General features: G+C 44.2%; 1 protein-coding gene across 1 annotated transcript in view; it reads left to right on the top strand.

Annotated features, from left to right (window-relative positions):
* Clic4 (chloride intracellular channel 4) overlaps nucleotides 1-12,478 on the top strand; it is a 53,242-nt gene that overhangs the window by 29,671 nt on the left and 11,093 nt on the right. The window contains exon 3 of the mRNA XM_055611110.1: nucleotides 7,845-7,970. Coding sequence (XP_055467085.1) covers nucleotides 7,845-7,970 — 126 coding nt within the window. The remainder of the gene's footprint in view (nucleotides 1-7,844; nucleotides 7,971-12,478) is intronic.

The following is a 12,478-nucleotide window of genomic DNA, read 5'->3' as shown; positions in this document are numbered from 1 at the left end:
AATGAGCAATGGCTCAGGAACAACATATAATAAAGTTGTCGCCAAAGAGTGAAGTACCCCATGGTATGAAGTACCTTCCATAATGTACACTTAGTTTTACAGCTTTGTGTTACTTTTTAGAAAACTGTGGGGGAGAAAATACCCACTGAGCTTATTTTCTTGTCTATCTTGGAAATTGCCCACTTGTGCAGTGAACGTACTGATCCCAGAGCGTGCCAGCACAGAGTGGCCCCCCGGGAGCGCCTGAGAAGGCCACTCTGCCCCCACCGAAGCGGCGGTTGTTAGCTTTCATCATAGGAGCAGCGGGTCCGGGTCCAGGGCACCGCTAATGACCGTGCTGGGGTGGATGCCCCCTCTGGGAGCCTTTCAGCACGCCCATTGCTGGCCTCTAATGCTTTAGTGGGAGTTGTTTCCAAGCCTGTTTTTCTCTCTCATGATGAAGTCATATTAAAGGCATTTTAGATGAAATGGCACCCCGGCTACAGAAAGAATCTCGATTTCACAATTGCCATCTGAACAAAAGCTGCAGATAAACATGTATTAGAACTGGGAGATACTATCTCATGTCATCACATGAGGGAAGAAGCAGAGTGGCTTGTGAGAAAGGAGTACGGATCGGCTCTGCTTGAGGAGCCCAAGATGGGCAAGCAGCCTTGAGGTCAGTTATTCATTCAGGTTAGGACAAAGAGGAAAGGTTTGACCATCAGTCCTCGCTGTGTGATGACCACTGTTCAGGGTACTTTTAACTATTTTCAAACCACTTTTGAACTCTTAATAGAGTTTGCTGGTTTAAAGAGCTTGCGTGGCTGACAGGCTCATAGCAGAAGCCAGGGTCTTACTTTGAAGACTTGAACTACCTTTGTTCTGTTCAGAAGCTGCTAAGCTAGAGACCAGTGACTCTGTTGGTCTTTTACATGTTAGTCAAACCTTTCAGGACCACAGCTAGGCAGTAAGATGAGAAGGGGAGAGAAAGCAGGAAGTGTAAGGAGGCACACCTGGCAGGGAGGCTTGTGTGTAATCTCAGAGTTTGCGAGGCAGAGAGAGGCAGCAAGGCCTCAGCTCAGTTCCAGGCCAGGCAGGGCTACACAGTGAGAGCAAAATAAAGCATAAGATTAGTGGTCTGAGGAGAGACAAGCAGGGCACACTCAGATACCACTGGTTTGGGAAGTTGGTAGAAAAGAGAACTTTAGGAAGTTAACTGTCTCTCTGTGGTGTATGCATGCATGCAGCCAGAGGGGAGTGTTGGCTGTCCTGCTCTATCACTCTTCTTGCTCCCCTGAGAACAGGCTCTTTTTATTTTATTTTTGTAATTTTATGTGTGGGTGTTTTGCCTGCTTTTCTGAGAAAAAGGTCTCACCATTTTGGCCAGGCTGGCTCTTGAGATCTGACTGTCTCTCCCTTCAGTGCTGGAGTTACAGGCACATGTGGCCATACCAGGGTTTCCCATGAGTCCTGGGGATCTGAACTTCAGTCCTCATGGTTGCCTAGCAACTACTCTCTACACCTAGTCATCGCCCTTGTTATCATAAAAAGCAGTGACATCTACCATAATATCTGTGAATCAGATATTTCCTATGTGCTTTCCCTTGAGAGAATAAATGGAGGTCACTTTTAGAAAGCCTGGAAAATGTACAGTTCTATTCTCTCTTAACCATGAACAATCTTACTGGAAATAACGATTTCCTTCCCCAAATGTAGACATACCGTTTGTAATACAGTGGATGAATCAGACTCACAGCAGAGTTACTATAGTAACAAAGTTGTTATGGAAGATGATTGTGATAGTTTAAACTTCAGTGTAGCTTCACAATAGTTTAAAACATAACAACAGAGCCATGGAACTTACACAGCACCAAGCCTTTTAGAAAGACTTATAAACTCAGCACAAAATCTAATTTTCAAATAGACCCCCAAGATGTTTCCAGTTTTATTATGTCTCAAGCTGGACATGGTGGTGCGTGCCTGCAGTCCCAGGATTATAAGGAGCAAGAATCTTGAGTGCCAAGCCAGCCTGGGCTTACATACACATGAGACCCTGTTCCAAAATGGCAGCTGCGCATCAGCAACCCATCCCTCAAAACAATAGCCCCACCATCCTGTGTCTTTCTCATCTTACTTTCTGAAGTCTTTGGTAAGTTGAGAAATGAGTGGCTTTTTCCTGGTAGACCTTCAGTGACAGATGCAGGAGTGACACATGCAGAGTAAATGTAATGGAACAGGGCGGCCTTCTAGAGAAATTGATGGTTTCCCGTGGCTAGTTAGTCATTTAGGAAAGGCAACTTCTTCCTCCATGAAGCTGACTCATGCTGCTAAGACTCTAGACCAGTCCCACAGTTCATCAAGACAGTTTTACAAGCAGATTCTGAAGTAGTGTGTGTCCATCTGTCCATCTATCTTCCTTTTTTCCCTCTGCCCCCTTCCCTAAAATTTTGTTACTGCATGTTTTTGTCTCTCCAAGAGAATGTCAAGAAATAGTAAATCCTGAGGCTGCTAAGAATGAATTACAAAACTGATGAGTGAATATTTTTCTTTTCTTAAAATTTATCTGTCTGTCTATCTGGCTTTTTGAAACGGAGGTTCTCTGTGTAACAAGAGCCCTGGTTGTCTGAGCCTTGCTTTGTAGACCAGACTGGCCTTGAACTCACAGAGATCTACTTGCCTCTGCCTCCAGAGTGCTGGGATTAAAAATGTGCACCACCATACCTGGCTATTTATTTTTCAATTAATTTTTATTTTAAAATTACATATATATGTGGAGTCCAGAAGAGAGCATCAGGTCCCCTGAGCTGCTTGCTTGTAGGTACTAGGAACCAAATTCAGATACTCTGCAAGAGGAATATACACTCTTTAACCCTGAACCATTTCTCTAGCCCCATAATGAATATTTTTCTAAACTTCTTATCAACACAAATTCTACTTGTACATTGTGTTATTAAAATGCATTCTGAAGTCTAGAGTGACACTTTAGTTTTAAAATGTTGCTTCACAGAGGTAGAGAGATTTCTGTGAGTTCGAGGCCAGCCTGGTCTACAGAGCTAGTTCTAGGACAGCCAAGGTTACACAGAGAAACCTTGTCTTAAACAAAACAAACGAAGAAAACCACCATTGCTTCACAAATTGATCCTGAAATTAGACAAAAATGGGCTGATTAAAACACGTAGCAAAAATCAGTGAGATTTTGTAACTGCTTTTACTGGGCCTGTGAGTACTCAGCTGTGATTTCATTAGTCAAGCCAGAAGACTGCAGACAGAAAACAGTAAGGAGCAACTAACTGAAATAAAATATTATGAAACAGCTAGAGGCCCCCTGCTAGTAACCTTTGTGAGACTGGGTGCTCTTTGTTTTTGCACACACACACACACACACACACACACACACACACACACACACACACGTATGTATAATGGCATGCTTTGAAAATTGGTGCCTTTGAAACAGCTCAAGAGACATACTCAGTCCTTTTCTGCATTTCAGGCAGACAGGTGACCCACACGAGCCAGCTCCCATGAGGGATAGTTGTGCCACATTCATTTTATGCCAAGCAACTGGAGCTGAGCCAGCAGCCTCACACCTTCCAGTTGTTTCCCGTGGGGTGAATGAAATTTTAATTGAAATTAAACCACTTAAGCTGCTTCCCATATTAGCTCCAATTGGGTTTCCTTTCTCCTTGTTTTCTCTCGTTCTTTTTCTTGTTTTTGTGTCTCTCTCTCTTGTTTTTGTTTTCCATTTAGAAGCAAAATGGGAAAGAGCAGATTAGTGTGACTCAGTCAGGAGACTGCCAGAGCAAACCAAGGCTCCGGTCGGAGACAAGTCCTCAGCGCTGGAGCCTCTGCACAGCCCAGGCAGTATTTCAAGGCGGGAGCTTAGGGAAGTCACTTAGGGAAACTTAAATGAGCCTAAGTGAATTGTGGGATGTGTGTTGAAGGCCCTTCAGGAAATAAGCCAATGTCCTCGAATGTTCAGCCGTTGCCTAGTGGTTTATCTCAAGCTACGGCCACTTTCTGGAAAGTGTCTGTAAAAGCTTTTGTGGGTCATGTGGAACACTGAGGCCCTTAATGTGCCAGGGGATGGCTAGAAGTCACAGGTGGCTCTGTGTGGCAGCTACATAGGCCCTTCCTGGCACTCCTCTTTTGTTGCTGCTGCTTATCAATTCAGAGGATCTGACATTGTCTCCAAATCTCCTCTCCTTGTCCCCAAATCTTCCTCTCAACAGCTAAGCCTTGAAAGCAGCTTTATGGCCTTTGTTGCATTCAAAACCCATATAGCTTTCAAGCAGAAATAAGATAGACTACCTACTAGTCATTAATATTAATAGAAATGCTAATCATAAGTATGCCTGGCTTCATGTTCCACTGTTGAGTAAATCCTCTGAACGAATCAGATTTTATTATCACAAACCACTTGATCCTGCACAGCCAACTCTGAACCCCTAACTCCATTAAAGTTAAACTGATGTAACCTACCTCCTTCTTTAATGCTTTGTTAGGGTGATACTGGAATTTTATTTGCCTACCTCTATTTAGCATGTCTTAATGTCTCTAAGTGTGGTGATAAAATCCAGTCCCAAAGAAGCTGTTACTCATTTGGTCCCTGGTGTCTAGGGCCCATTCTTTTGGAAATCCTTTTTAATGTCAAAGTAATTCCCCTTTGTGATATACTTAACGATATTTTAAATTCAAATTCTTTGCATTTGTGATCAGGAAGGAAGGAAGAGGGCAGGCAGGCCAGCTAATTTTAAAATAAGATAAATAGCTCTGTGGGTTGTGAGGGTTGTGGGAAGCGCTTTGATATATATTGTTAGGTACTTTTCTTTTTTTTAATAGCTTAGAGTTTACTTTTTTAATTATGGAAGACTTAAAATAGAATAGAATTAGCCAGCTATGGTGGGTAGCCCATGGCCTGTAATCTCAGTGCTGGGGAGACTGAGGCAAGGGGAGTAGAACTGTGCCAGCTTGGACATTGGTTCAAGTAAATTTGAACACAGTGAATTTGGGGCCAGCTCAGGCTACATGAGACCTTGTCTTAAAAAAAAAAAGGAAACACTTTTCGATACCTCCAGTTCAGTCACCAGAATCTATCTTTTTTTTTTTTGTGTGTGTGTGTGTGTGTGTGTGTGTGTGTGTGTGTGTGTGTGTGATGTTCTAGCCTTAGTTTCTTTTCTGGAATATTTTTAGGTAAGTCCTCCCATTTCATTCCTAGCCTCATTGTGTGTCTCCAGGTACTATGGATGTTTTCTTTTTGCTTGTCTCATGCTGTGACTCCTGCCGGCCTGGAACCCTGTGCAGCCTCGGCTTATCTGGAGCTATTGATTCTGCTTCAGAGTCCTGAGTGTTGGGGCCATAGGTGTCAGCTTACCACACTGGGCTAAGAGGATGATTTATGTATTCAATATTTTAATTATTGCTATTTTTAATGATTTATTGTTTTTATTTTATGTGCATTTATTTTGCCTGCATTATGTGTCTGTGTGAATACCCTAGAGCTGGTGTTACAGGACAGTTGTGAGCTGCCATGTGGGTGCTGGGAATTAAACCCAGGTCCTCTAGAAGAGCAGCTCTTAACCACTGAGCCATCTGTCCAGCCCCTATTTTTATTATTTTAAATTATGTGTATATGTGTGTCCGTATGTGGATACGTGCACATGAGTGCAAGAGGCCTAAGAGTTGCTGGAGTTATAGGTGGTGGCGAGCCACCCCATATGGGTGCTAGGAACTGAATTCGGGTCGCTGGAAGACTGAACATTATGTGCTCTTAAACTCTGAGCCATCTCTCTAGTCTAGATGGACTGCAAAGGGAAAGGTTCCTAGACCCCATTTTGTTTATTATTATTATTATTTTTAAATGACAGGGTTTTTATATAGCCCTGGTTTCAGAGATCCACCTCTGCCTACTGAATCAGAAACAATGCTCTTTGCTGTTGGTGATTATAAGCATCAAGTATAACTGTCTTTATCAGGGTTTTATGTTATTTTCATTTTTTCCTTGTAGGAAAATGTCTTCTTTGTTGTGTTTTGAATTTCGTTAGCATTTGTATATTTGACATTTTCTGTGTGCTCCCTTTGTCTGTCTCTTACTTCTTCATTGCTTTTGAGACCGTCCTGCTTTTACAGACTCTTCTGTCTTTGTTCTTCGAGTGTTACCCAGACAGGCCAGGGATGGAACTTGTGATCCTCCTGCCTTAGCTTCTGGTTGTCTCTTGCCAGTTACCTTTTCTTTGTAGATTTTATTTTCATTTGACACATGGGTGTTTTGCCTGTGTGTATGTCTGCAGAGGCCACAAGGGGATATCGGATCCCTTTGGACTGGAGTTAGAGCTGGTTTGTAGCCACCCTGTGGGTGCTGGAATTCAAACCCAGGTCCTCTAGAAGAGCAGCCAGTGCCCTTAACTGCTGAGCCATCTCTCTAGCCTCTCCTCCTCTTACATAATTCTTTGGACTTGCATCTACTTAATCTTTGTTTTGAGACAGGGTCTTTGTATCTTTGGCTGGCTTTGAGCTAGCTATGTAGAACAGGCTACCCTCAGACTCACCAGAATCTGCTGAGAGTAAGAGGGTATGTTACTATTCTTTGTTAGTGCTACTTTTAAAAAACTGTTCCTCTTCCTCCCTTCTCTACCCCAATTCCGTCCAACACCCCAATACTGAGTAGGAGAGAAAGGAGGTTAGTGGGGAGAGGGGCCGTAGTTCTCTTAGGCTACTTCCTGCTGGTTAGGGTCGTTGGGTTCCTTAGATATTCTTTGTTTCAGAACATCTCTAACTTCTCATCCAGCTGCATCAGGAGCAACAGCCGCCTTCTTTTTCAGAGCTCCCCAACACTCTGGGCTCTGGCCTTTATTTCCTCCTCAGAGTCCTTGGATTTAAACTATCTATAGCTGGCAAAGTACCCCTTCTCAGAGTCCACCCGAGGCAAATAGTTGCTGCTGTGGACCATCTGAATCAGTCCCATATCCTACACCTGGAATCAAAACAAAAACATGTTTACATTCACAACAACTCCTGGCTTTACTTCATCTTTGGATGACTTAAACACACTTTGGACAAAGCCTAACAAAGCACAAGCCTTTCTTACATACACACTGCATAGTTTCTCCATTTTGAATCAGCCCTTGCCGTCTTTTATGTATTGGGAGACCAGAGAGTCTTGCAGTCTTTCTCCTTGTTAGTTGGACTTGGATGAGGATGGCAGAGGGACTGGGAATTCTTCTTGCAGTTCAGAACTGCAGAAGCTTGCTCTTCTTCTTGTTTTATACTCCCAAACAAGGCAAAACAAAAGGAAATTGAAAAATGCTGGCCGGGAGAAGCATGGCTCCTCTGTCTTGGTCAGGGATAGTGAGTGTTTGGGTTTGAAGCCACAGGCTGATTTTCCTAAGTCCTTTAAGCAGCCAGGCCGAATTTGGAGTGAGAATTAAGAACTTCTGTTTTTATCTTTAAGAATGTATTTACTTCTTCATTTTTAGGCATGTGCCTGTGTGTGGTTGTGCACACAAGTATTGGCACAGACGGAGGATAGGAGAAGGTGTCTCTGTATTCGGATCCTCTGTATTCGGAGCTACAGGTGGTTGGGAGTTGCACTGTGTGGGTGCTGGAGCTAAGCCTGAGTCCTCTGTAAGAGCCTCATACATCCTGATCCTCTGAGCCTTCTTTCCAGGCCCAAGACGGAAGGGTTTGTCTTTTGGTTGGTGTGGACTGCTGCTTATCGGAGCCCCATGCAGCTCGCAGACTAAGTGAGCAGAGGCTGGTGCTTGCTCGTTCTTACACACTCTAAGTTTAGAACCACCTGAGAACTTGCTGCTGACTTTAGAGTGAATGGTGATCTCATCCTGACCACTGTTTTTGCCTAACAGGAAGCCTGCAGATCTGCAGAACTTGGCTCCCGGGACCCACCCACCATTTATAACCTTCAACAGCGAAGTCAAAACGGATGTAAATAAGATTGAGGAATTTCTTGAAGAAGTCTTATGCCCTCCCAAGTGAGTATCAAAATGTATGGACATGGCCACCGCGTTGAGGCTTTGACTTACTTGTCTCTGGACACTTTCTTCCTGAGAGTCTTTAAATTCTCATGGCATTGATTTGAGATAACCAGAGCTGGCGAGAGTAATGCTTCAGTGTCAGAAGGGCCTTTCTGCTTAGTCAGACTAAGCAAGGTTGGGGTCAAGCTAAGCTAGAGTCCCTAATCTGGCTACTGCTAGGCAAGACAGGTTCCAGCTGCACTCCAGATGGGCTCTGGTGCTGCCAGCACTGCTGTTTGCTCCTGCTCAGTGTTGAAGGGAACTATCTGAAGCAATTGCCTGGGATTCCTTAAATCATTCCAAACTTTCAAGTCCCACATGCTTTGTAATGTTAATTAAAACTGCAGAGAGGAGGTTTGGATCCTGTTTTCATTTTAAAGCATTATTAGTTTTATTTTTGTTTTTGTTTTCTTTTAGGCTTTTCCATTTTACTTAACCTTAAAATGTATTTTTTTTTAAAGATGTATTTATTTGTGTATTTTATGTATATGAGAGATCTGTTCTTAGGTCTGTCAGCTCTGAGTTAGGTGCCGTGTTGGCGGTCTGTCCTCAGACCACTCTGATTGAAAATGACCTTAGTGGTGGCTCACACCTGTGCTCTAAAACTTGGGAAGCAGAAGGAGGCAGATATCTGAGAGTTCAAGGCCAGCCTGGTCTATAGAGTGAGTTCCAGGACAGCCAGGGCTACACAGAGAAACCCTGTCTTGGGAAAAAAAAAACCAAAAAAACCAAAACAACAAAAGTCAGAAAGTAATCTTTCCATGTAGCCAGGGTCATTGTGTTGACCTTAAATTTTAAGTGGAGAGGCAGTTTAAGTGACTTGCCCTGTTGGCCTTCCTACTTGGATGGATCGGTGTCCTGGGACTTAGAAGCCCAGGAACCATATAGCTCTGGGAGGAAGCCCCCTCAGCAGAGGCATTGTGGCTCCCTGGGGAGGGTATTCTCAGCTGAGCTCAGGAGCCTCAGCCCCGGCTCCACTCCTTCACTTGTTCTCTTCACTGCTTCTTGGCTTCTTCCACGAAGCCAAGATGAGAGAGTCATACCAGGCTGCAAATCTCACAAAAGAAATATATTGGGAGGGCGTGGAAGGACGAATCCAGAGTTAGTTGTCTCTGCTCCCAGAGAAGACAGAGGAAACTGCACAGACACAGCTTTTATGTAGGATTTCTTAGGGGGCCGGGCCATGGAGGATCTTGAGGTGGGATCTCAAGTCCTGAGTCTGGGGTTGCTCAGGGATTGGTGTGTTTTCCTGCTCAGGGATTGGTGGCATTTTGTTCAGCGGTCCACCTAAAATTAGCATAATCTGGGAAGGGTCCTGTTGAGGGGCTGGAGATGGCCTTAGTCAGAGGCTGGTTGGCCTGAATGGCCAGTGTATCCAGTCTCTGTGAAGGAATTGTATTTGACTGGAAACATTTCTGAGATGTTCATTGTGTGTGTTTTCCAACTATATTATATTTTGTTTTTTAAAATCTGTGTGGATGAAGTGATATATTTTCAGCAGCGACAACCACAAAATCTTTTTTTTTTTTTTTTCTTGTTATAACACTACAGATGGAGCAGATTCCAGGAAAAATAGAGCTAAAACCGAAACATTCTCATTTCTGGAGTCCAATGTACTGAATTGGACCTTGGAAAAAAAACATTTTCACTTTTTATTTATGCATTTATCTAGACAGGGCCTTACTATATTGCCTTGGCTGGCCATTGTAGCCTTGAACTCAGATCCACTTGCTTCACACCCTGCAAATTTTTATAATATAGAGATTTCATTTCCTTCTTTAGTTTTTTTTTTTTGGGGGGGGGCAGGTTTATAAAGCCGCTATTATTGGAGATGTTTTTTCTTTCCACTTAAGCACAAACGTCGTTCTGTTTCAGTGGTCACGCATAGTGCGGGTTCTTTCCTAGGGCATCTCCTTTTTTCTTTACTTGTAGCCTGAAGAGTTTCTGAGTAAAGCTTCATATAGACAGGCTTTCTATTTTTGTTCTTCCTCCTCTCTCCTCCCTCCTCCTCCTCAAAAATCAAAGCAAGGTCTGATGTAGCCTAGGCCAGTGTCGTTTGTGCTGTGTTTGCACACTGCCCCGTCAGAGCTAAGCGGGGTGGGCTGGCGGCAGAGCTGCGCCGGCAGGTAGACCAGCATGCGCAAAGGCAGGGTTGGAGCTGTGAGCGCCGAGATGCCATCCCTGCAGGCCAGGTGCTGGCACAGCCGAGCGGTGGGCACTCATGCATGGCTGAGTTCACAGACCTTTTCCCGGAGAACCACAGGGTGGAAGGGAAAGGATGATGATGATGATGATGATGAAGTTACTAATTTATTTCCTCTTTTTTTAAATATAGGAATTGCTTCTTCAAAAAGCTTTAAAACTTGAGGTTTCTAAAGTTTTATTTGATGTGTGTGTGCCTGTGTATATATTTGTACACCTGTGTGTGCAGGAGCCTCGGGAAGCCAGACGAAGGTGTTGTGAGCCTCCACATGGGTGCTGGGAACTGAAGCCACGTCCTCTTGTGCAAGATTGGCCAGTGATCGTAATCTCTGCGTCATCTCTCTGCCCCCAGACCGGAACTGTGCTTTGTTACTAGGCGTGAAAGGAGAGGAGAGATAGGGAGAGGATAGGAGAGGAGAGGGAGATGGACAGGATAGGAGAGGAGAGGGGACATATCCGGAGGTTGGCTCCATACAGGATAAGCCATTTTATTTTTTGTGGCTTCAAACTCGTGATCCTCCTGCCTCAGCTTCCCAAGTATGGGAATCACAGTGTACACTATCATGCCTGGCAGGAGTAATGCTGCACAGTGGGCTTGAGGAAGACACTGAAAAAGCACTGTGTCCCCTGTACTGGCTCTTGTTGGGGTGCTCGGTGAGGTCTTCCATGTGAGAGCTGTTGGAAACACTGAAACGGCAAGCTGATTGTTTTCCAAGTCAGGCAAAGTCCAGATGTGTTGGCTTTGGGATTACCTGTCTCGGCTCATGTGATGCCAAGAATGCTCTAGTTAGGAAGACCGTGTGCACATGGTGATTCAGATAATTCTTGAAATTTGTTCACTAAGACCCTGGTGTAATTAATGGATATGGGAGATGGTTTTATGGTTAAAAACTGGAAAATTTGGAGACTAGGTTTTCTTTTCTACTAAAAAGAAAACCAGCTTGAGTGTTTAGAAGACAGCCCTTTATTGAATTCACTAGAGCAAGCAGAGGAAATGTAAACAAACTACGCTGATTCCAACACTCAGAAGGCTGGTACAGGAGGACTGAGTTTGAGATCAGCTTAGGATATATGTTAATACATACATGTTTGTGTGTTTGGGTAGGGGGAGACCTTGCGTCACAAAACAGAATGAAAGAGAATGTTACATTGTAATATAGTTTGAGACTTTTGAATTTTGTTTCACCTTCATTTTATTTTAAGGGAAATAGATCAGAATGTAGCTTCCAGAATAAGTTGAAATAGGCAGTTTAGTGTGAAATTTTACCTCACAGTCCGTTTTCCAGGGCCTTCCAGCTGATTAATATTCTGTGGAACAGGGCTCAGGGTCTGAATGTCTCAAGCCCAGCCGCTGAGGTGAAGCAAGCCCTGCTGAAGGGAGGAGGAGCAGCCAAGCCTTTCCCCACAGACTTTCCACTCTGAGGAAAAAACAAGCAACTGACAGGCTTGTCGGTTGAAATTTAAGCATGTAAAGTGCATGAGTGTGCACACGTGTTTAAAGCTGGTGTGTCCTCTTTCTTAAGTTGAAAACTTGGTCACGACACAGAAGACAATTCTGCATAATGTCTGACGTCTGTTTATCTGTTGCACAGCACTGTGTCCTAAATAGACCAGGGCATAGTTAGCACAGGGTGGGGGGCGAAGCCTGGTGCTGGCTGGAAGTGAACAGTTCACCTCCTACTGGGTTGTCCTCAGCCGGCTGTGGATGATCAAGATGCCTGACCAGCCTGGCTCCTCCTGCTGTCTGCGCCCCTCATGCTGCTGCCCAGGGCCAGGCCAGTGCCTGGCATACTAAGTGCCCAGCTGTGAGAGCCGTGTCCCTGGCTGCTGAGAGTTTGAGTGTGACTAGTGTAACCTTGGAAGCCTTGCTTTATTTCTTTGCAGTTCTTTTAAAGTGTTCTGATAGCCTCCTGGCACTAATGGTTGCATGCTGGTACATTCCCTCTACCACAGAAAGCTCCGTTGGATGGCGGCTTGAGAAATCTCATTCTAGGACCTCTGTTCCCCTGGCCCAGATCCCTTAACAAGGCACCATTTCCTTAGCATTCTAATCATTAAAGGGAGGTGGGGAGTACATGCCCTTTGATTGCCAAGTAAGATGTAACAAAAACACCATGCAGAGTTGTTTCCTAAGGGGTGGGGTCATTTAAAAAGCACCATAGAAAACAGATGGTTGCATTTCTTAGATAGTAACTGTTCAGAGATGTCTGTTGCCAGTACAGTGACTTGCTGGTGGATGGAACTTGAGCTGATTTCATCCTGAA

This window comes from Psammomys obesus, unplaced genomic scaffold (genome assembly GCF_907164565.1).
Source record: "Psammomys obesus unplaced genomic scaffold, mPsaObe1.curated_primary_1811, whole genome shotgun sequence".
NCBI classification, from domain to species: domain Eukaryota; kingdom Metazoa; phylum Chordata; class Mammalia; order Rodentia; family Muridae; genus Psammomys; species Psammomys obesus.
This window is presented reverse-complemented; position numbering and strand designations above follow the sequence as displayed.